The 25003-nt window shown below is 42.0% G+C and overlaps 2 protein-coding genes across 5 annotated transcripts in view; both read left to right on the top strand.

Annotated features, from left to right (window-relative positions):
* The window catches only part of LOC128754935 (zinc finger CCHC domain-containing protein 7-like), a 39751-nt gene extending 29093 nt beyond the window's left edge, over positions 1-10658 (top strand). For all 3 annotated transcript variants that reach the window (XM_053857937.1, XM_053857938.1, XM_053857936.1), the window contains 3 exons: positions 8195-8290; positions 9510-9627; positions 9737-10658. In XM_053857937.1, coding sequence (XP_053713912.1) covers positions 8195-8290; positions 9510-9627; positions 9737-10275 — 753 coding nt within the window. In that variant the 3' untranslated portion in view covers positions 10276-10658. The remainder of the gene's footprint in view (positions 1-8194; positions 8291-9509; positions 9628-9736) is intronic.
* Positions 10659-11754: 1096 nt separating this feature from the next.
* On the top strand, positions 11755-20775 carry LOC128753924 (phosphopentomutase-like). Of its 2 annotated transcripts, XM_053856138.1 has the most exons (14): positions 11755-11873; positions 11989-12098; positions 13027-13194; positions 14044-14235; positions 14615-14698; positions 15239-15432; positions 15521-15710; positions 15780-15877; positions 16116-16296; positions 16383-16476; positions 16585-16714; positions 18105-18297; positions 20102-20235; positions 20310-20775. In XM_053856138.1, exons 2-14 carry the CDS (start codon positions 12030-12032, stop codon positions 20410-20412), a joined length of 1830 nt encoding a protein of 609 aa, XP_053712113.1. In that variant the 5' UTR covers positions 11755-11873; positions 11989-12029; the 3' UTR covers positions 20413-20775. The 2 variants fall into 2 exon arrangements, with proteins under 2 accessions (XP_053712113.1, XP_053712112.1); XM_053856137.1 differs by lacking the exon at positions 11755-11873 and having other exon boundaries at positions 11903-12098.
* The last annotated feature ends 4228 nt before the right edge of the window (positions 20776-25003 follow it).

The raw sequence follows: 25003 nt of genomic DNA, 5'->3' as shown, positions 1-25003 counted from the left end.
TGGAACAAAACCACTGCTGTTATAAGCAGAGCAGCTCAGATGTCAGATGAACTCGAAATTGCATCGATTTTCTGACAACAGTTCATGGCCTTTATCACCCTTGCATGTGATGTGTAGACTCAAGACTGATATAGTGTAAAAGCTTGTTGGAGCCTGTGTTGTTTGAGCTCAGCGTGTGGTGACAGCGTTTTAGGCCACTTGAAGATGGGCTGATCATTCATGTAACGAAATCAATGATGTGACTTTATATCTGAGGATTGTGGGAGTTGGAAAACAACATCTATTTAGAGATGACCTCGAAACGTCCAGTAATGTGGGTGGGTTTCACTTGCTTAACGTCTATCACAAGGGCAGCATTACTGGATGAAATCAAACCTGGACCTTCCAGATTCTTGTCATTTGAAGTGAAGAATTTGTCAAGTTATTTATCTGTCCTGAAGCCAGCAAAAATTCCACTGCTTCCGGGGCCTTCTTGTCAAAAGTGATCCACATCCTGTTGACAGCAGTATATGAGTTGTATTGTGGATCAGTATAACTATGTAGAAAAGTAGTCCCATTATTTCACAAATATCTTCCAGCTAAGCTGACAAAAATCTGTAAGTCTGCTTTGATGTGTATTGATGTTGCCCTCGAGCAGACAAGTGAAGCATAGCCAAAAAATACCGTAGTGTGTCCAAAAGTTGTGGACAATCACACAAGTTATCAAAGATAAATGGTCTCTTTGCTCCCTAATGTGTGTGTACATCGAGGCGAGAGGGTGATATAGACCTCAGCCTAAGAGAAAAGAGCAGCTTGTTTGTCAATTAAAAGACGTGATAAAGCATGAAATGGGCTGCCAACGCCACGCGGGACGAGGGAGCGGGAGAGAGGGAAGCAGAGTGTGTGTTTGCATATATCTTGGTGTGCACTTTGTATATATGTGTGTGTGCTGGGGGAGGTCTGTCACTCTCCTCTATGGAGATTAATTAGCAGGGGCTGTCTAATGAAAAGGCAGCATGGTTAGAGCTCGGGTAGCGCGGCGGGAGAGTTTGAGGCAGCAGAGAGGAGGAGGAGGAGGGAGCGGGACAGAGCAGCTCTCAGGGAGCCACGGGAGGAAACCGGAGTTGAGTTTTTAATTGTCGCGCATGTGTTGGCACGGGAGTTTCACTTTGTTCCTCGTATGAAAAGGAGAATCTGGACACCTCTAGAGAGGAGGACGCCACAGTTGGGCCGCTTGTGTGTGATGGCGTACTTTAACGGGTGGTGGATTGTGACCCAGGTCTAATTGCAGTATTTAAGCCATTTAAGCACTGAGAACAGAAGGTCGTTACCGATCCAAACTAGCGTGGGGTTTGGAGTAGCAAACGTAAAAGCAGGCACACCACTGACACACACACACACACACACACACACACACACACGTGTGCGCATATCCTTCTGTTTAGGACTGCCTCATTTTATTCATGATGCTGCTTATGACCCTGAACTCCCCAATGTGAGAAGGTGTGTGAGTGTGTGCGCTCGCTTTGGGAGATGTGACTCTGTCACCTTCCGCTGGGCTCAGCCAGGTGTGAAAAGGCATTCTGTCAGACCTCCCTGCTACTGGGTCCATTTATCCTTGCTGTTGGTGTGTGTGTGAGGGCATGTCTGTGTCTGTGTGTGTGTGTGTGTGTGTGTGTGTGTGTGTGTGTGTCATATGTGCACGCTCACTCTCGAGGTCCGTTTATCTTCCATGAGTATGTGTGTGTTGTCTGACTGCACCTGGCCCTCCACTAACAAACTCCTCCACACCAAACTGTATAGACCACAAAGCCCCTGGAGTATTTACTGTGAAAGTAAGATGCCGACACACATGGACACACACAACAAATATATATAGAGAGAACTGTAAAAAGGTAGAAAATACCTGAAGAATTTTCTGCTTGACTGTATCAAATGAACAGTGTTTCAGCGCTCACACCTTTGCTTTTCTCCTTAATCGTCTCTGCCGTTGTGTCATGTCAGATTGCTGAACACTCACTCACGCTACACATTGATGTGTTATACTCGATTAGATTGGAACATGAGTCACAAGGACGAGGTGGGTAGGAACGCACCACCAAAGGACGAACATTTGACTTTTTTGTGTGTAGATGTGCTTCACTTGAAGATGTACAACTGCTGTGTGAAGTTAGTTTGTTCTGTTTTTCACCACTTCCTCATCTGGTTGTTAGTGTTGACATAAACATGACGAAAATAACTTATAAATGTTCCACCTAAAAAAGGATGCTCTTATTCAGAGGCATGTGCTCCAGAGGTCGAGACTAGAACTCCACCCTCTGGCTGTCCGGAGGAGTGGCAAATATGGGTTCCACAAAATGTTCTGTTTTTATTGAACGTCTTTTATTACACTAGTTTTTCTGTGTATGGATCCACAGAAACTTCTTTGTGCAAGCTTCATTGAGCATTATTCCTCCAGAAGTTGGCCCATCAGACAGTAGAAATCTTCTGGAAGATGGGAGGCTGACAAACAGCATACAGAAGCTTGGAAAAGCCAGAGGACGAACGTGAGCAACCGATTGGCTGATGTCTATCAGTGAGAGCACTGATTGGCCACAACACTGATAGTAGGAGTGACACCTGTGTGTTTATTGATCGTGAGGTGTCTGCATGTGCGTTTGGTCGATCTCTCTTCACTCTGCTATATTTAACATCAACATTTTTCTTCTAAAAAACAGTGTGGACCTTCTCCCAAACGCCCTCCTCCACTCCCTCCATTTTACTTTCCTGCCATCACTAAGTGAGAGGGAGTGAATTTAGTGGCGCGACAGGCAGAATTTAGAAACAAGCTTATTAAAAAGGCACTGAGGTGAAAGTGAACGGAAGCGGACACACCGCTCTCCTCAACTTAAATACACTTTAAAGCACTCTTGGCACATTGTATTGTGTTAAATAACCCATTTGTGCGCTCATGCCGTTTTATATTCTAAATTGTTTCCTGATCATATGACTTTTTTTTTTTGCCATAAATCTTTAAAATCAACTGCTCTTTCCCCAGTGGGCTTCTTCTCCTCTGACAGAAGTCAATCATGTCATTTTCATAATCCTCTTATACCTGTTTTAGGTTAAATAACGGGAGTGTAAATGTGTTCAGTATTTTTCATGACACTGTTTTATAATATTATTGAGGGTAATCATTTTAAGCAATGTCAGTTTTTTACTCAAAATCATTCATCAGGTTTTGCTCGCACTAAATATTCATTTCCTTCTTTAGAGTCTTAAAAATTGCATGTCTTGAAGGCCGTACGTAATGGGAGTCAATATATCAGTCGCTTGATGTGATTGAATTGTCCGTGTGGGAGATACAGTATATATTCCCTTGTCTTTATACTCGATGAACAACGACCGAGCGCTTCGGACCTCAGCCTTCACTTTGCCTACCGAGTTGTCGCGCTGCATGGCTTCACGTAGTGTATGGAGTTATAGCGCCACTCGGTGGTTAAACGGATAACTAAAGGTGGCAGTAAAGTGAACAAAACCATAGATCCGTAATTGTAACAGCCTTGTTGAAGCCCTTTATTCTCCTTAATCTGTAAAACATGCTGATGTACTTCTGTGTTTGTCCTCGGTGGCCGACTATGCATCCTGTTGTTCAACTGTATTCAACCAAAGTGGGCGTTTTTCAGTTGTAAAATGACAGTATGAGGTTCAGTGGTTTACAAACATTGAGCTTTGTCATGTTTTTTTATGAATGTGGCTGTGAGAAAACATGATCTTGCTGACTAGTAATGGCAAGTGATGGAAGAGCAGATATGAACTTCAGTTTTCTTATGCTGATCTAACCAAGCTGTTGATAAAGTCGGCACCTTTGTAGCTTTTCGGATCTCCCCAATGTAACTGAAGTCCCCATCAAGCCTGCGCATGCTATAACCTTTATTGGCCATGTTCTGCCACCTGACTCTTTTATTTCCCCGGAAGGTCGTAGACGAGGCAAAAAAAGCTCTCGTGCGCTTTCATAGTAGTTTTTGCTGACTCCCAGAAGTACAGTTCAAATGTCCTCCTGCTCATCTCTTTGCTCTCTTTCCCTCCTTCTTTATAAACCTGAGGATCCAGCAGCATTTAGAAAAAGATGCACAGCACTAAGTAAGTCTCAAATGTACTGTTTATGACTGTAGTATTAGCTAGTCATTTTAGTGAATGGTTGTATTTACTACACAGGAGTGTTCTTTGCCAGTGAAAGTTGAATTGTCAGCACTAGAATCCCCTGAGTACAGGACAATATAGGCTTCATTTTTTTGCCAGCATTTAATTTTTCCATTGTAATATTGTAATATAAAATTGATGTAGAAACTGTAAATTATTATATGTGTGCCTCAATAATCAGATCACAGACTGATGGATGCTTTTCTCCACGAAGGAGTGATCCCCAATGTCTTCATACATTAGATTAGATGTGTGTACTTGAAACAATTTGTATGCCTTAATCCCTACTAAAATTCAAATTCTTGAGAAAGTGAATCGTGAAGTATGTTGTGTATCGATCCTGTTAGAACTATCATTTTAAACCTATTATAGCATATATTATAAACCTGCAATTGTTGAGAGACAAAAAGAAAAATATTTCTTTAGAGAATAATATGGCATCTTTATTGACATATTTAAATATATTCTTGGTTCTAAATGAGGACAAGGAAATACTGAAGAAAGCCTTCAAGAGCTTCATACACTCTGACCAAGAAAGTGTTCCAGCTGTCTCATCTCTGCCCATCACTCTGGTGGTGACGACTGCTCACGAGGCTTTTCTCAGTCAAACTCATGTGACATTCCAGGTGCATGTGTCGTGAAATGTACAACTCTGTTGATAAGCTTCACAGTGAATGAATGATTGTAGATACGAGAAATGCGTCAGTGCAGGACTGAGGAGTCTGTTGTGAGTTGCCAGACACAATACTGGCGCTCGACCTGTACTCACACATCCCTCACCTCCGTGTTTATCACCCAAGATATTTTGTTTCCTGATTCCTCCCACTCTGATTGAGTGCAAACATTTTAATGAGTTTGATTTTGAAAATTGCTCAGTTAAAATTCCCCTCAAGACAATAAGAGGATTACTGGTGTGGTGCGTACTTCCTAAAGTTCAACTCCAACAGCTCATGGCAGTGGCTCACGACGCTCTAATTAATGTGTGATGTTTACCTCATGTGCACGCACAGGCATGTTGCTGGAACACACACACCCGCACACGCAGCCACACTCCGGATCTGTTTGTTTTCATCTAAAGCCAGTGGTGTTGTGTTGCGAGGCTGTTCTCTTTGATAAAGCGTGCAGAGTTGCTCCCCAGTGGGTCCAGTAACATATGCAAACTGCTTCCCATCGCTGCAATAACATATGCAAAGCAGTGCCGCTGGCCCCAGCCCCCTTGCTCTCGCCACCCGTTACTGTTCACATCCCATCCTGCAACACACACACAGTTATCAAGCCCAATCCGAGAAGCAAACAGGCTTGGGTGTGTGTGTATGTGTGTGTGTTCCTTCAGATTGCCGTATGTAACAGTCCCAGCTTTGTGTTGGCTGAAGGATTATCACGGCTTTGCCACCAGGAGCAGAGGAGAGCGAGACAGGGTGTTTGTGTGACAACTGTGAGAAACCGGTGTCTGTGTGTTGGTGCGTGAGAGGCCACGCATGGCTGGTTGTGTGTCCACACTGCAAAGCCTCTAGGACCCTCTCGAACACACACACTCACGCACTCTCTTGACCATCAGCTTCTTCTTGACTGACTGCCAGAGTATCCGTTCACTGCTCTAGTGGCTCTTCTTGTTAGATCAGCCGGTTCTGGATCAGAACCAGATTCTTCCTGCTGTTTCTGCAGCCACGGGACTGTTGGCCAAACAGAAGTTAATAAGCTCTGGCCTTTTTAAAGTATGAATGTGTGAGCATGGACACACGAAGCGTGTATCTTTTTTTTTTTTAGCTCCAAGTTCATTTAAGTCCCTATGGTTTTTGTTAGTATGTACGTCAAATCCAGCCTTGGTTTTCCTGTATGGGTTTTACCCATGGTGTGCATTTCTACTTGGATAAAGGTTTGTATTTTGTCTCATTCTGAGTTACTATGCATATGCAACAAGATAATTTCGCTTGACTGGGTTTCTTGAATTAAGATTGGTAGTAGAAATGAGATGTAGCCAGGGTGCCCTAAAGTTAGCCAAAAAAATGTGTTTTGTGTTGTTACGTAAAATATAACATCCCAATCATACATATATTATATTTAATATAAAATAGCAGAAAATGTCTATCTAGTTAAGGTAATTTATCTTAGATTATAACTGTTAACAGCACACAAAATAGGTTAAATGAATTACTGTTGATGAGTTGTGATATGGCTGGATGTCATCATGCTTGAAATAAGAGCAATAATAAACACTTGAATGAAGCAACTTGAGTTAGTTACTTAAAACAGGATTTATTCTGATGAGTCAGAGAAAGTAAAAGATCATATTTTAAGTTATTTCCCTCGTTTCAAGATTTCCTCTCTATAATAGACCAAAAAGACAAGGTTATGCTTGATTTAAGGTTTTACTGAAAATCAAATACCAGAGATAAAACAAGATCATCTCATACTTCTTCTAAATATCTTAAGAACCCCATCATTTTCAGTGCTCTTAAAAGGATGCGGCTCATCATATCATAGACAGAACATTGTTACAAAGAACCACAGTACAAACGTGCACTTATCTCGTCACTTCACTGAGAGTGTGATCGCAACAGGCCAGATCCCACCTTTGTTCTTCTTCCCTTGAGCCTTAATTCTCCTTTTGACAGTGCTGCCCACAGCATCCTGCTGAGTCAATGGTCGAAACGGTGCTAGTGTGAAATATGGGGTGCCTCAGGGGTCTGCTTAGGGTGCAGTTTTCATTTCACTGGTCATGCTCATACTCTCCAAAAGCACAAATGTCTTTTGTTTTTCTGCGTCTCCTCCACGACTCTCAGATTTACTTAACTCAAAAATTCAGATCGGCATTCGGACTAAAACGAAAGCCAAACCCCTGCTGGGCGTTTTCAATTTTCAATTGTATTTGCTTGATAGTGAAAGGACAATAATAGTGTTGCTTTATGATTGTCAAATAGAAACTGAATTGCTCTTAGTCAAGAACAATATTCTTCAACAAACCCTTTTGAGAATACTATTGCTCTGAAAGATGTGTTTGATTCTCTTGCTCAAATGTTGAGTCACTGTTTTGCTCATACATTGCATCATCAGAAGTACAAGCAGATCTGAGCTCCTCCGAGGCATTATAAACGTTTTGGCCGCCGTCAGCTATTTAGATTTCCCGATAGCAGGTGTGAGAGCAGAAACCCAAGACGGATGAGGGTTCATCCCTTTAATTAATATTGAATGAGGCAGACATCTACACACTGGCATACAAATACACAATCAGGTCTCTGACAAGTATCGCGGTTTGATGGAAGAATAAGAGGGGGATTTTATTTCTTCTTTTCTCTGGCTCGCCATTCTTCGATTCATTCATGCAGTGTGTGCGCCGGATCCTACTAGCTGGTGATAAGACGAGCCCAAGGTCATGGAGGGAGAGATGGAGGGAGACCTGCAGCCAATTTACATGAGCAATGAATAGGAAGAGGTGCAAGAAGGGTGGAGGTCGGGGGCTGGAGACGGGGGACTATGATCTCCTTAGGGTGGGTGGGTGTGCATGTGTGTGTTGGGGAGAGGTCTGTGATCTCCTGGCCTTTGTGATGGAGATGGGCCGGTCCGGCCCGACCCGATAATGACGCGACTCCTTAATAGCATTCATTCTTTCTGCCTCAAAACTACTCAAGCGGAAAAGGGAAAGGGAGAGGGAGGGAGGGAAAACAAGTGTGCGTGGTTGGTGTGAGGATGCAGGGGTGTGTTTGGAGGAACTATTAGAAATACATGTGGGTGTGCAATGTTTGTAATCCTTAAATCAGAGAGGAGAAAGGTGCGCACACACACACGCGTGTGTGTGTGAGAGACGTTAGCTGTAAATGGCATCATGTATCTGTATCTCTCACACTCTTGGTCAGTGTGTATTTGTTGTCATTACACAGTCTTCAAACTGTAGCTGTCTAATCAGCATTCAATGTCACACCAGAGGAAGCAGTTCATATGGGTGTAAAAGACTACATAACAGCCTCAGTATTCAAAAGCAGGGGCTTCACAACTTTGTTAAAACTGTTTCTCATTGTCATGTGCCTGCTCGTAGACCAAGGTGGGTCCACCTGTGAAGCACGCAGAGGAGAACCGTGATCACACCTCTGGCTACTGCTACAACTGCTCCAGGAAGGGACACTATGGTCACGTAAGTGCTCTTTTCTGTCTCTGTATTTGGGGCTGGTTAGTGATGTACGAGTAATGTTCTCCTTCAGGTTTTACCATGTGGATTTTCCAACAAGGTTGTTGAATTTATCCAAGTTTAGGGGTCATCAAAATGTTCATGGTCAAATGTATTTATTAGGAAGTAATAAGCATGAAAAACTATAAAGTAGTCACAAATTTCATTGAATATGTGTTGCCCCAAAGCATTAAGCGTCACTATTTTGGGGAAGAAGAAGACACTGATGAAAGTTTTGTTTGGCTTTTAATTTCAAGCTTGCTAGTTGGTTGTGAAATGACTATAAGTAGAAAGGTGCATAATAATAATCACAAGCTAGAAAGCACAGCATACTTCACTATTATGAGAAAAGAATTGTATTGGCTTACAGCATAATGAACAAAATAGTTTTCTGCTGAAACCCTTGACTGTAAGGACCTAAAGCGTTACGCTGTAGCTCAGTGGTTCCAATAGTGATTTTGTCAGCAGAAAAAAACACAAACAAACCACTTTGACTGCGATTTAATGAACTTAGTAACACCAAAACGTGACATTGTCTAGTTTACATTCATCTGAGATTCATCATTATTTCACTACTAGCACATGGAAATATATAAAAAAATACTTTCTTTTTATAAAAATATCATAACCATTGTTATAAGTAAAGATTTGTCCACATGAACTGGTCATAAATCCTGTGTATTTATATATTCTTCTGCATGATGTCAACAATTTGTTGACTGTCTTTTTAGTCTTTCTCACCTGTATTCTCAGTGAGTACCTTCAAGTACCCATACTATAGGGTTATGCCTAACTCTTCCAAACCACTGCTCAAATGTTAGCGTCACTCTGGCAGATTGCTTTGCAGAGTCCTTATGTCTCTACTCAGTCTCTGCAGACTCAACACTTTTTCTCCCTGTAGTCGCAAGTTGGTTTATTTCAGTAATTTGATTGTATGCTGTTTTCAAAAGTCAACTGCTGCTGTTTTTTGCTTGAGCCCTGGTCTTGCATTGAATATCAATTAGTGAAATTGTAGATTTTTTTTGGTCTGTTTATGGGCAGAGGATGAATCCGCTTTGAGATATCTCTTAATAGCTTAATTCTAATGGATTTTGCCAACAAACACTGACAAATCCCCTTGTCTGACTCTGTTACTGTGGTACTTTACAGTTCTACTGAATCCCTGTTAACAGAATGTCTCTCTCAGGATTGTGTGCAGACGCGGATGTTCAAAGGAACATTTCCCACCATCCCGTTGATCAGCTACTACGACAGCGTGGATGACACCAAACGCAGAGAAGTCAGGGTGCAGATGAAAGTAAAACGTAAGTTCAGCCCAGGTTCTTTCTGAGTGTAGAATTGTGATGAAGTTGTGTCTGTCTCCAGAGCTGATGTGGGAATGCTCAATTATTCATGTCTTTTTTTTCGCTATAGAGTTGAAGAAAAATGGCATCCTTACTGAGTACAGCAAAACAGCACTCACTCCAGAACCACCAAGGAAGAGACTAAAAGTCCACCAGTCTAAAGCGTCTCCTCAGCAGAGCAGCCGGCAGTCCAAGCAGAAATCTGGCCACATATTTTTCAGTGATGACCACAACTTTGAGATGCACGAACCACCGGCTGGTTCTGGATCAGTAAAACCTTGGAGACCAGCATCCAAAATCCAACGGTACAGTCACGGGAAGCTACATATAGATGAAGCTGCTGATTTTCCCCGAGGAGGTGAACGTCATAGAGGGAACACAAAAAACAACGTAAAGAGGAAACAGAGGAAGGATCCGAGGCGAGATTCTGGAAATGGCAAGCCAGGCCACCTTCGCTGGAGTCAAGCTGGCGAAATGAAGAAGGTGAAGAACGACAAGAGAAATCCCAAGGGTCGGTTTGCTGGGAAGAAAGCAGCAGGACTGAGGGAGCCATCGGGTGATAATCTGTTTTGTATAAAACAAAGGAAACCAAAGAAAAGGCAGTTTTAATGAACATCCTCAATGACTGCACATTTTCAGGGCAAATAGAAGACAGAGGCTGACATCACTGGTCACTGCAGAAAAGTCGGATCCTGTTTGCAACCAAAGCATTTCAGCATTCCGAGTTATCACATCTCGTCATCAGTTGCTGTAAACACAAGTGTAGAATCGACTCGACTAGAGTTAGTGCCTCTACCCTTCACGACTGCTGCTAATCAATGACGTCGATGTTTTTAATAAATCCTTTCTGATTCACAGAAACTCTCTTCACAGCATTCTTAAAACACACCTTTGTGCAGCCTTGGTCAGTATGAGGGTGTGGCTGGTTCAGTATTAAGTCTGCATTTTTAATGTCCATTTCTCTACATTTTGTTGACTTGCCTGGAAAGCAAATAAACAACTCCTGTGAATTTTTTTGTCTTTGTCATGCTTTGAAGATATGAAGATCAAGAGGACTGGGTTCAAGTTTTGGGTTTAATTATTTTTTAATGCTCTGGAAAATATTTCTTTTGTACACAATTGAGGCGATGGGATGCCCAGTAGTGCGTAAATGGGTATAATTTCTCCAGCTATGGTGTCACAAGTGTTGGTATCGTGTGAGGTATTTGACTTTCTGTCATCATTTGTAACCATTCTAGTTGTATATTCAATCAGAATCAGATTTATTGCCATGGTCAGTGGGTATCCCAGCAACTAGCAAAGTGCTTTGGAATAAAGTGCTATGAAAAAAAAAAAAAATAAAGGCTGATCACAAATGACGGCCGAGGGGAAGAAGCTGTTCCTGTGACGGGAGGTTCTGGTCAGGAAGTCTGTAATCCACCTGCAATGTGAGTCTGGCATGTTGAGTTGGCAAAGCTTGTCTTCAAGCAGAGCTAGGAGAATCGTGTTGAAAGCAGAGCTGAAGTCCACAAACAGGATCCTGGCATAGGTTCCTGGGGAGTCCAGATGCTCCAGAATGTAATGAAGGGTCTGGTTCATTGCATCGTCCACAGATCTGTTGGCTCTGTAGGCAAACTGCAATGAGTCCAGGAGGGGAGTAGTGATAGATTTCAGGTGAGAGAGAACCAGGCGCTCAAAGGACTTCATGACCACAGACGTCAGTGCCACCGGTCTGTAGTCATTCAGTCCTGTGATCCTGGCCTTCTTGGGAACAGGAATAATAGTGGAGGATTTAAAGCAGGCAGGAACATGACAGGACGCCAAGGATGCATTGAAGATGTCCGTGAACACTGGAGCCAGCTCAGTCTTATTTGCGCACCCGTTTTACAATAATCTAGCCATTTTGTTGCTTCACTGCTCCAAGTTCAAGTGCAAAGAAAGTTTGCAGTTGTGATCTATCATGGGTTTAACACTTGCAATTTACGTTTTTAACGCGCCTAGTTATTTACTGTAATAACATGTAATATCCGCATATCAGGCACCATCATTCGGGCATTTTAATGATGAAACCACTTTATTGAATCATCATATTTGTCTCATCAAAACATATTCGGATGACGTTCATTGAGATTTATTGTTATCGTTATTTATTGTGGTTATATGGTTTTCCTTTTCAATAACTCTAAAAATGCCGCACTGTTGAAAAGGTTTCCTGGGCAGCTTCTACGGTAATTACGGTAACGTAAGCGCGAGGGCTGGAGTTCCGCCCCCGCCTGTCATTCACGACTTCATGCTCGTCCGAGTTTTTCCACGTTCATCTCGCAGCTGTGGTTTCTCCGGCAGTGAGCAGACTGAAATACGACAATCTTGGACAGGACGGACACATGGAGGATATCTTGACCGGGGACGCTCAACTGGACCAGGCTGTCCGACAGTGGCTGCAGTATGACCAGGTGAAGTGACAGCTAGCTGTTAGCCGCAGTGCTACTGAAGCACTTACATTGGAGCTTAGATAGATAAACGTCACTTTTGGAAAGTGTTCGTCAGCGTGTGTAGAAATGTATGTTGGTAAAAGAAAAAAAAACGTGTTTCACTATTTTATTTTCGCCGACTGACGATGAATGACTGAACGATAATACAGTCAATCCCGATGGTGTAGGGTTTGTCACCCCAAGACTCAAGACCCGACACACCTGAGCATCCAAGGCACCAACAATATTTTTTATGAAAACCTTATTCCTTATTGCTATGCTGTGCTATGCATTCATCCCATCAAGTTAATGCGCTGCTATGCATGGACCTGGTTCTCTCAAGGTATCCAGATGAAATGGACACTTTTCTTAACCAGAGTTGGGCTTGCTGTCTTCAGGAAATAATAACCATTCTTTCTGTTGTCAATCACGATATTCTTATTTTGTCTATCATTAAACACCAAATGATTTCTGCACTATTATGCATGTGCTAAATAAAATTGTCATTCACATTTCGGTCCAGTTTCTTATCATTGTTCCTGTCACACTGACCCTCTTGTTCAGCCTAGTCACCACATGACCCCTCCATCTCAAGTCAAGTGATCTACACAACTTCTCCAATGACATTAATAACAGTAATAAGATTAACATGCATATTTACCTCCACGAGCGTGACTGGAATCATTCATCATCTTAAGGAGCACGAGAAGTCACTTAGACGCATCAGGGAAGGGACCAGTTTCAGTCAAGATTACATAACTACATTAGGGACGTTTTATTAGCTGCCTGCTGTGAACAATGAACATGAAGGAGTTTGAATCACATATCTCCTTTTTTTGGCTTCTGTGTTTTCTAAATTAATATGTTCTGAGTGGTTCCACACTGCATTTATTTTTTTACTGTCCTACAGAATGAGAAAACAAAGTCTCTAGTCCAGGACCTGCTCAAAGATGGATCACTGGAGGTGCTGAAGAAGAAGTTTTCCCATCGGATGGAGTTTGGGACAGCTGGTCTGAGGGCAGCCATGGGTCCTGGGGTTTCCTGTATGAATGACCTCACTATAATCCAGACTACACAGGTGTGTATTTACAGTGCATCTCATGAGGCAAATTTGCTGAACTTCTGACTCCTAAAACTGTCCCAGCTGACACCCACTGTTGACTTTTGTTTGCATTTTGCAATTACGCTATCTTGCTGATGATGTTAACTAGGTATTCTAACTGTTGAGTAAAACCAAACACGAGATTCTCCAGTATTCCAATTGCCAGATGAATCCATGTAAGCGTTCCTATTTGTTTATTCCACTGACTCTCTGGTTTGACTATGGTGTCCTTCCGCGTTTAACCCTCTGCGGTCCAGGGTATAACCCCGCTTTGTTTGGCCTAAATGAACACTAAAAAAATAGCCTAAAATACGACTGCAAAAAAAGAAGGTTTATCTCACCGTGAATACCAAACATGACAAAAATAACTAGGAGAAATGTGAATATAATTTAAGAAACTGATATAGTGACTTTGTCCATGGAGCGGTAAGGTTAAGCTTACTTTAATATGTGTTGCAGGTCAAATGGGGGTTATGTTAAATTGTCACTCCTAATTACCCCAGGAGGTAAATGGTTGACCTGTCCCAGGCTTAACCCATCTCAGGCCAGGATGACTGCAATAATGGGGATTTTAATTAGTAGATAGATCCAGGAGAAAATGTTGATGTAGTAAGGTTTGTTAATGGTGAAGATTAGTCTTTATTGTTATTATTATTTTTTGGCTCAAACCATTTCCAAATTGGTTCCTTTTGTTGAACAATGGTTTAGAAGATGAACCTGTTAATGGATTAATTCTGATATTTGTTGTCTCACGTGTTGTTTGCTGACCCACTCTCTTTGCTGTGTTGTTCTTTGCATCATACATACCTTTTCAACTTCCCCCAGGGTTTCTGCTGCTACCTGGAGGAGATTTTCGGGAACCTGAAGGAGCGAGGTGTTGTCATTGGCTATGATGCACGAGCCCATCCCACCAGTGGCGGCAGCAGTAAGCGCTTTGCCAGTCTGGCTGCGGCTGTGTTCATCAGCAGAGGGGTGCCAGTCTACCTCTTCTCTGACATCACTCCCACACCCTTTGTGGTAAACCCCTCCACTCATCTGCTTTTTGTTGTTGACTATAAATGCTGTTGGTTTGGTTAGCTGATGACCGTGGGGCTGACACTAGGGGCAAATTCCAGTCAACTCACGCTCACTCTGGAACTTGTTACATAATACAAAAACATATACATCAGGTTAAGAGAGGTTTTTGACCTTTATTGATTTTAAGTATGTTTAAATACTGGACCTAATGCTTGAACAAATAATCTTAACTTAGATATTCTTTCATTGTTTCATATGGTACTTTACCCAAGATGCTCTCAGTCTTTTGGGAGAGAGCATCCTTCAAACGTGTCTCTTATTCAAGTTGTTTTTTTCATCTCCAGTATAACTACAGAGATTTTTCCTTTTTTCCACACAGCCATTTGCCGTTTCCCACTTGGGTCTCTGTGCTGGAATCATGGTGACGGCTTCTCACAATCCCAAGCAAGACAATGGTTACAAGGCAATTAATAATTTATTAACTCATTATAGTACTCTGTCTGTCTGGCTTTTGTCACTTAAATTGTATGTATGTTTTTGTGTGTAAACGGTAAACTCATATTTTAATAGAAAGCTTATTCAGGTAACAGAATGTGCCTTATTCGCCACAGTGGCGGAAAAAGTTATTTGCTTTTACGTGTTTCAAAAGGTGTGGTTACAGTATACAGACAAATGAACAAATACTTTTTTTTTGGTTCATTGCTTACAAGAAAAACAACCAAAACTAAATTCTTGACAGTTTTAATATGACAGTTTTTGCAGGTAAGTCGAAAAATAACAGAGAACGAGTTCACAACTGAACAAAAAATGTATTAACCATCAGACCATCAAATCAATGTTTAGTAGTTCTGCATTAGCACACAGTAGAATACTGCCACTGGTTAAAGGTTCCTTAGTTATGTCGTCAATTTGTTCCCTTGTTGGATTAAATGTTATATGCAGGTAAAGGTAAAAGCAGCAGCTTTGACTTACTGACAGTCACTCTGTCCCTTCTTTGTCGTAGGTGTACTGGGAGAACGGCGCCCAGATCATTTCTCCTCACGACAAACGTATCGCGAAGGCGATTGAAGCGAATCTGGTACCTTGGCCCGAGTCCTGGCAAACAGAGGAGGCCCTGAAGAGTTCTCTGCTCAAAGACCCATACCAGGACGTCCACGCAGAGTACTTCAAAGCCATCCAGAAACACTGTCACTTCAGGTGCTAGGACACAGTTGTACTCTGCTTTTGTGAAACCACTACAAGTGGCATGATCAATGCTGAAACCCCTTCCTTCCCGCCTTCACAGGGATATAAACAAGAAGTCAGACGTGAAAATCGTGCATACATCCGTGCATGGTGTTGGTCACTCCTTTGTCCAAGCCGCTTTCAAGGCCTTTGACCTCAACCCACCCTATGCAGTAGAAGAACAGAAAGATCCGGATCCTGAGTTCCCTACTGTGAAGTATCCTAATCCAGAGGAGGGAGAAGGAGTCCTGGTACAACAACAATAGAAGCTTTTTACAGTTTTGTGAGGTGATGGGCTTAATATTTCTTTGTGTTCACAGACGCTCTCCTTCAGCCTGGCGGAGTTGGAGGGCGCCACCGTGGTGTTGGCCAATGACCCAGATGCTGACCGACTGGCCATAGCAGAAAAACAGGCGAAGTGAGTCTGTTGTGTTGGTTTCAACGGAATGTGCAGGCTAGCTTTTCAATTGAGAGCTAGCTGCTGGATTTTTGCTCCAAAACCGGGGGCTAAAATGAAAGCAATGAATGAATCCAATAGAACAAATGTGTTTTAATTGAAGACAGCCAATGATGGATGAAAACACTTCAAAAAGCAGTTTATCTTGTTCAGATAATAGTTGACAGTGCCCTCATGTCTCTTAAATTTACTTTTTCAGTGGGAAGTGGCAAGTGTTCACGGGGAATGAGCTTGGAGCGTTGATGGGATGGTGGATGTTCCACTGTTGGAAGAGCCAGAACACTGATCCAAATGCTGTGAAGAACCTTTACCTGCTGTCCAGCACAGTCTCTTCGAAAATTCTTCGCGCCATTGCTGTCAAGGAGGGATGTCATTTTGAGGTAAAATGTCTGGTTTATTTTGTGCTCATATTGAGACATGCACTCACTATTAAAAGACATAAACATGTCATTTTCTTTATTTGTAGGAGACTCTCACAGGGTTCAAGTGGATGGGGAATCGGGCCAGAGACCTTTTGGATCAGGGAAAGAGTGTTCTGTTTGCGTTTGAAGAAGCCATTGGTAATTATTTTAAACTTTAAATGAAACATAGCTCATTTCTCTACAGTGCAGCAGCCTGATATTTTGCCCTGGTATTACTGACTCTATGTAACCTTCTCTCTCTTTCAGGGTACATGTGCTGCCCTGCTGTTTTGGACAAGGATGGAGTGAGCGCTGCTGCAATTGCTGGGGAGATGGTCTCTTATCTGGCCACCAAAGGCAAAACTCTTTCTGAGCAGCTTACCTCCATCTTTAATGAGTAGGTTCAACATTTCTCTGATTATAAATGCATGTAATGTAAGTGAAGTTTAGAGTCTTAAAATACTCCATTGTTCTGATTCACCCCCAGACCTGTGTGTGTGTATACACTGTAAATGTTTAATATTTGCTATTGTACCTAAGACGCCGCCAAACACAGTGTGTATTCATATAACTGAAATGAAATGGGTGATGACCTCGTTTTACACTACAGGGTTTTATGAACACCCAATGAACCAAATAGGCCAAACTTGCATCAATGAATTATCCTTGTTTCTTCCATCTCCTGCTCAACTGTCCAAATCTTTTCCGGTCTTTCTTTGTAGCCTGGATAGAGTGTTGCAACCACCCCAGTTCAGATGTCTTGTACCAGGTCATCACCCATTCTCCTAAATTGATATACAGCATCACATTCAAAATCTTCCTCATCATCCTCCATAACCACTCCCCATGTAACATGCATCATATACTTCAAAACTGTGTTTTCTCCTGACAACACTGTCAAGAATTCAGCACGCAACAAATACAAGCCTTGGTCCATCAATCAGCCGCATCAAATATGGTTTTAATTTTGTTGTTTTTTTGTTCCTTGAAAGGCACTTTGCAAAAAATATATATTTTTCAACTCATTGACTTGCTTTTGTATAGAATCCATTTCAGTTCCCTACAACATGCTGCTGCACTAAATTTGTGGACCTGCAGAGGGCGCTATCAACACACTTTAACTTAAGTTGACGTAAGTTGCATCACAGTGCAGCAAGAACAGGTGGCAGCTCAGGTTAAATTCAAACCTATCTTGGCGTGTAGAGCTGCTGAATATCTGTCAAATTTAGAAATGCTCAAATGTTCTGTGTTGTGCTAGAGATACAGTATATAGGGTGGAAAAAGTGACATACCATGGACAGTAAGAGTCCAAGAGGACAAATTGGACCAAATCTTGAAGAAATGGATCTCATTCATCGCCCCATGAGAGCAGACTTTATTTGATGTCACTGGTATCGTTATGTTGATATTTATTCACCTAATTTGCGACTGGTCTTGATGCACAACTATGCACAATTCCTCGAAAGTTGAAGGAATTTGAAGACTCAAATCTGAACAAAACTGTAATATTATTTGTGAATAATATTTCCAATTGATTCAGATGTATTCCTCCCTCTGTTACAAATAAACAAACAAAAAAAGCTTATCAAATCCTGTCAGAAATGGTCAGTGTTTGGTAGCTGGTCATTGATTGATTATAAATAACTATTCCAAACTAAACCCAATAATCATGGTAAAAAGAATCTTCATTTTATTTCAGTACTGACTGCAATTGCTATATGTCTGACTGTAGCTGGCTTGTTCCTGTGTGCACCACGTTGAGGTCGCGTGTGGCTGCTTCTCCTCAGGTACGGCTACCACATCAGTAAGAACTCCTATTTCATCTGCCACGACCAGAATGTCATCCGCAGCCTGTTTGATCGTCTGAGAACCCACGATGGCACCAGGGGCTCCTATCCGACCACATGCGGTCGGTTCACCATCTCTGCTGTTCGTGATCTGACCACAGGCTACGACAGCAACCAACCAGATAACAAGGCGGTACGTCCTCCCACACACACCGATTGTTTTCACTACCAAAGCACCAATCTTGAATGTATGTGACAAAGATCTTAATTTAGATATCTTAACCTCACTTTAACCGTTGGTTGTCACATACTCTGGCTGTTCAATCCACTTGAATCATTTTCATACATCCTATTATTTTCTCAATGGGAACACAGCGGGCAACAGGTCACCCTGAGTTCATTATAGTTCATCAGAAACTCTTAACCGCCAGGGTTGGGCCGCGAGCGCCCCCGAGAGGGCTGCTCGAAGTTTTTTGTTTTACGCTCAGTTTTAACGCCACATATGGTGGCAGTAGTGTGTCATTGAATTGACTTGACAGCTGCAAATCTGCAATAGTTAACAACTTTGGAGAAGTTCTTGAAAAGAAAAAATAATGACGGAAGTGATGGCGCCCCCCAACTGTTCACCTGTTGGAGCAGTTCAATTTAAATAAATGAATTTGATTATGAACATTTTAAGGCAATACTTTCATTTACACTTGTCTTCTGTAGAGTTTATTTATGAAAAGAAAATCTTTTATGATATTTAGACGTTTTATTATATTTATTTTATTCATGACTTACAGATTTTTTCTCAACAGCTTGCTTGCATCAAGGGTATTTTTTTCTTCTTTTTTTTCTTTCTTAATTTGATGAACATGACTTGCACCTGGTTCTGCTACTGGTTGGACTTTTCGATGACGAATATCTTTGCGCTTCTCAAGGTTTTGGTTTGGTTACATGTATTTATGTATGTTTGCAGGAATAGAATATATGTATATATATTCTATTCCTTGAATGGGCCCTGGTGGGCCTTGAGGTCAAAAAGGATAAGAACCACTGCATTAAGACGTTAGGCAGAGGACGACTCCTTCATACACCCTGACAGCTGAGAGGCATCTATTAACCTCTGTTTAGTTACTACGGTAATTTCCAGATTATGGTAAGAATAAAGGCAATCTAAAATCAAATCTTAGAAAAAAAATTGGAAGTATTATGCAATATTGGAAAATGTCAAGTTGGCTTGAAGGGTAGTTGATGTGAAATATATTATAAACTTAGAAAATATTTACACAAGTAGTAGTCAAATAACATGTTTCAAGCTTCTTATGTCATTTTGCTCCTGTTCTTTCCTTGTTTTAATATGTATTACGAAATTTAACCAAAGTTTAAAACTTGTTTTCTGTCTGTTGGTATAGAACATCTAGTAAAAGGAAACTGATTGCCCACCCCTGACCTAGTGTTTAAGCATTCTTGCAAATATACCTGCTACTAGTACAGTACCTCGGTTTTCAAATGTCCCGGACTTCGAACAAATCGGAGTTTGAACAAAAATTTTTGCTTCGGATTTCGAACGAAAATCCAGAACTCGAACGCCCCCCCAAAAAGCCAGAAAACACGCTTTGTTATTGTGTATAGCGCAGCCTCTGTATGCAGACGTGTCCCGTTAGCTACATTTACTGACTGTTTTTTCTTCATATTGAGGTGTAAAACCTTTCTTTCTCCGCTCTGGACCGTGGTAGAGTGTCACAGGGGAGGTGCTCGCTCTCCACACCTCCGAGGCTGGAGCGCGCACTCCAGGGTTTGATGTTGTCGGGTGGAGCTCGGACAGGGATGAGGCTCGGAACGCATTATTTCTTTTTCTATTAATTGTAAAATCGCTTCTCGAATGGCATTCTGGAACGGATTGTGGTTGAGAACCGAGGTACCACTATATTACAATATTTCCCAAATGATCCACCAGACCGGATGATTCAAGGACCTGGAGTCCACTGTGATCCCTCCAAATGTGTGTCCAGGTCCTGCCCACGTCCAGTTCCAGTCAGATGATCACCTTCAGCTTTGCTAACGGGGGTGTGGCCACCATGCGGACCAGTGGCACAGAACCCAAGATCAAATACTACACTGAGCTCTGTGCTGCCCCCGGTGACAGGTATCAAGACTACAGCTTAGCCTTCAACAAGTGGATAAAAAAAACCACCTCATTCTTTTGCTGTCGTTTTACAGTGATGTAGCTCAACTGAGGAAGGAACTTGACGACCTGGTCAACGCCATCGTGGAAAACTTCTTCGAGCCAGAGAAAAACAAGCTGCAGCCAAAACCGGAGTAGAAAATGTGTCTTCCTTCCACCTCTTGTCAAAACAGCTGTACTGTGACCAATACGCTTCAAGGTTCTCGCCTGAAATATTCACATTCCCGAACATACCCAACTGCTCACAAAGTTGTACATTTCTACAGTAATACAAAACATTTCCCTGCACAAAACCTCTGTAATGCTACCTGGTGATGTGAATCTAGTGTGGCTAACCCAGGATTTCCTTTCTTGATCGTGCTGTCTTCACACCTGGCCCCTTACTGCCCTCGTGCTCTCATGTCCAAGCAAGTGATCATATTCCATAAAGGTATATTTTGTCTGCTGAGATGTATTTTTGATTTGCACCTGATGGTATGTGGAGGCAATAGCATTAAAACAACTCTGATGTGACGCAGCTGTGTTTGTGATTTATTTCTGGAGCTGATCCAAATGAAGCCCTTGGTCGGCTCTAGCATTTCACTGTGGGGACTGGTGGAACTCCCATGAATGAAGCGTAAAAGTCTTCAAGACTATAATAAAGGTGTGTGACTACAAAGTATGGATGCTAATTCTGTTTTTTCATCCAGGGATTTCTAAGTCAAATATACAGTTTTTAATAAAAACTTTGTCTCATGTACAGCAGGACAAAAAACATACATAAAATCATTAGACATCAAATGAGCCTTCGTCCTGTCGTGCAGTCAGAGTAGGCGTGTACACCCTCAGTCTTAATACGTCTGGCAACATAATGCAAACAACTCAATGCCAAGTGGCCGCTCTAGACATTGGGGCAGAGACGGGCAGTTAGATTTCCACCTGGCCACATTATATGCTCCTGTGAGGGGCCGTCAAGCCAAAGAAGAACACAAGAAGCAAAGACAAAATAGGGAAAAAAGATCAAACTATATACTGTAAATATCAATGCAATTATTCCATAAAAATACTTAGGATCCATAAATGCTCCATAGGATAAAAAATCTTACTTAGCCTAATGCTAAATATAAATTGCAATGCAATAGAATTGCAAAAATATTGCTCCACCCTATAATATAGTCCCGCCCCTGTGTCGGGCGACAGTCGTCTTATTTAACAGCTGAACTGAGAATGACGTCGCGAAAACGTGATCAGCACGTTGGCTGGAGTGTGCCATCAAGTGGACTCACATAGGCATTGCGAGCGTCACTACATCAGGGAATCCAGCACTGAGCTGCAGCGCGTATTTACTGGCTGAAGAGACCTCAACAATAACATAAGACAAAATGACGAGCGGCCAAAGTGATTGAGGACACTTGGGATTTGCTGTGTGAAGTTTACTTTCAGTGCAAAAATGATGGATTTATAGACAGAGCGATGTCAAAATGTGAAATTCTGTCCCACATTTGTATGCCAAACTGACCGCAGGTCATGAAATGGCTCCTTCAAGTGTGACATTTTATTGAATTTTTAAAAAATTTGTATCCATTACTTGAATGGTGTTTTTAGAGTTTTGACGTCCCCGTTGCTTTACTGTCGACATTCACCGTTCTGTCTGTCATAGTCCTGTCAAACATTTGAAACACACTCTGTTGTCAGAACTTGGAATACAATTCAATGTTTTAAATGAACCAACAGAGCACATTGACTCTCTAGGAAGAACGGCCGGGAACAAGTTTCTGCCTGATCAAAACCACCACGTTTGAGGATTTTAATTGCTAATATGGTCACTTGTTTTCCCTAATTTATTACATTGTCGTATTTAAAAATACCATTATAATACTTGCCGTCGTTGTTACTGTAAATTAGTATTACTATTTGAATTATATTTAAGGTGGAATATGTCTGAAGGTTTTCTGGGTCTTGTCAGTGTTGGTTGTCTCTTTGGGGAAAATGGTGTTTGACTGAAAACAGATCCCTGCTGTACACCGCATCCCTGGGCTCCTGCCTGGTGGAGTAGTGTACTTCCTCTGAAATAGATCAGGCTTTGAATGTTCTGTGATCTGAAGTACAGCATCTGACGCCAGACTTAAATACAATTCTGACCGACAGGTGTGAGGGAATACAAATGCCCACGCAGGCAGCACGCTGCCGTCACGCTGCAGCTCTGCGGGGAGGGGTTGACCCCTGTCATCTATATTTAACTTCACACAGACTCTCTCCGATCACTCAGTCGATTCTGCTCCGATATTACACGACATTCCCTTGTGCTCACTCTGACCGCGACACACCCTGGTCACAACTTTGGGGACAACACAGGTAAGAAAACAACATTTTGGTTGAATTGTTCATTAGGGTTTAATGTGCCTGGAATAGCTCCTTAAATTAGTTATCCTTGCTAAAGACACCTCACAACTCAACTGGATCACTTTCAGTTGAGGAAAGAGAGAAACAACGTCACTTGATTCAAATGTTGTATTGACTTGTGCGTCCATTTAACGCTGTGACGAGTCCTTCAGACAGCAGAAGGTCACGGCTGAAGCCTTGTGATGGTGTAAACAACAGGCTTGACGTGTGCCTCCAAAACTTGAAATACTTTTGATTATGAATCCAGTTTTTACTGCTAAGATAGATCTGTATTTTTATTATTATTATTATTATATGTGGTCTACGCCCTTGATATTGACTTATTTGATATAATAAAGTTGTTGTCAGATGGCAAAATATGTGGATATGATAATTATAAATATTGTGTCCATACTAACAATTGTGCTTTGTCGTTTGTGCGCTAATGTTTTGTTATCCTTCAGGGTGGCTCTGCATCCATGGAGGGACTCTACTTTGAGGTGAAGCCAAAGGAGAACAGAGCTCCGGCACCACCTCGTCCTCCCCTCATTTCCTCCCATCGCTCATGTCCGTCACTGGCGCGGCTGGACACAAATCAGCGTTCATCCATGTACAATGATGAAGAGGAGGCTGAAGAGGAGGTGCAGTACAAGTTGACCCTGGTGGGCTCTCTGCTGGTCCACCGCATGACCACCATGGCCATGCTGCCCTGGGTGGTGGCAGAGATCTGCAAGTCTTCAGGCAGGAGAGGCCGAAATATGCCTGCTCTGAATCAGTGCGTTCTTCTGTGTGTGTCTGCCACCCGGGTGCGGTGTGTGACCGCCTGGCCCGAGGGAGTGGTCCGAGACCCTCTGAGACACACCGTGCTCTTCAAGTGCCGACCCCACCAGGTGGTCAAGCTGATTCATAACAGCCAGGAGCCCAGCAGCTTTGCCTGTCTGCTCAGAGACGCCCCAGACTGCTGCTGCTACGTGTTCCGATGTCAGGACCGAGCCGAGGTGGGTGCAGTTGGGTGCCAGATCGATCAATCATAAATATGTTTTCATTTTTTAATAAATAAAACTTATTCCTATTATATAATTTTTAAAAATGCTGCCAGTTTATAACCAAAAACCACAGATCAGAGAGAAGATTATTTTTTACTAAATAATTACGTCCCAAAATTACAGTAAAAATATCAATAAATCCAGGAAGACCTGCGGGCCTCATTGTTCCACTCCACCTGCCATATTTCTTTGTTTGTGGATGTATTTATTGGTCGCAGAGACTTCATCGCCTGGTGCCTCTCAGCAATGCTGCTAATTCACATGCTAATCTGTGCACATGAGGAATATAAAATAACACCCCTTGTGTTGACAAAGAGATTTCAACTTTGAGTGAGGCGGAATCCATGTTTATCATGACCTTGTGAGAGAGCAGATCTGTCTTGGTGGCACGACAGCTGATGCAGCGTCATCGCCATCTGAACTCAAGAGGCCCAACATACGCAACATCACATGTCTAAATAAGACATTTTAAACAGTCAAATTGTTTTAAAGCAAAGAACCGCAGCCTGCGTGCGAGGCACGAGATCTGACCATCACTCAGTGTTTACTGATACACAATAATGGTGACATGGACAAACGTGTTTTGGGAACAGAGCTGTAAATGAGCTGCAAAAACACATTAAAAGATGAAAGATTGACTGAAACATAATTCTAAAAAGTGGTTAGCTCTTAGTTGAAGTAAAAAACAACAACAAAAAAACAGAATGTGACCCAAATACACAACATAACATCTCGTGCGAATGACTCCACTAGTCCAGACACAGCCTGTGGGGACTTGACACTGTAGAGAGGGAGAGTTTAGTCCTCCTCCTCTCATAGGCTCCACAGCCACTAAGAAGCTGGGACACACTTACAAACAACATACAGCATGCATACGTTACACGTACATGCTTTATTTTAATGCCAACATTCATTCAACCAAACCGTTCTCTGCTTATAAGCCTATTTTACTCTACCGCACTCCCATTTCTTTTATTTTTGAACAAATCTGAGGGAAGGCGGCGCCAAAGTATTGCGATTAATATGTTGATATGTTAAGATGTGTCCCCCAAATCAATAGTCAATACATTCCAAACTACTGAAGCACATTAAAAAAAATTAAGGTTATGTCCGTATTATTTTGCAGCGTTAGAATGTCAGAACAAAAGTAATAAAGAATAACTGACTAACTGAAGAATAATTTAGAAGGAAAAAAGGCAGTAAACAGTGGACACAATTGGAATCAATTACATGTGTATCTTAGACATATCTCGACTCATCGTGACTCTTGTGAAAGACCTGGACTTAGAACCTCCAAACAGATGCTAATTCCCTTCCCATTT

Source organism: Synchiropus splendidus, chromosome 2 (assembly GCF_027744825.2).
Source record: "Synchiropus splendidus isolate RoL2022-P1 chromosome 2, RoL_Sspl_1.0, whole genome shotgun sequence".
NCBI classification, from domain to species: domain Eukaryota; kingdom Metazoa; phylum Chordata; class Actinopteri; order Syngnathiformes; family Callionymidae; genus Synchiropus; species Synchiropus splendidus.
This window is presented reverse-complemented; position numbering and strand designations above follow the sequence as displayed.

Bases quoted from the DNA above. Each gene is read 5' to 3' on its own strand.
- LOC128753924 (XM_053856138.1), top strand. From the start codon at position 12,030: ATGGAGGATATCTTGACCGGGGACGCTCAACTGGACCAGGCTGTCCGA. The intron at 14,236-14,614 runs GTAAACCCCTCC...TTTTCCACACAG, and splicing joins TCACTCCCACACCCTTTGTG to CCATTTGCCGTTTCCCACTT. The intron at 15,711-15,779 runs GTACAACAACAA...TTGTGTTCACAG, and splicing joins AGGAGGGAGAAGGAGTCCTG to ACGCTCTCCTTCAGCCTGGC.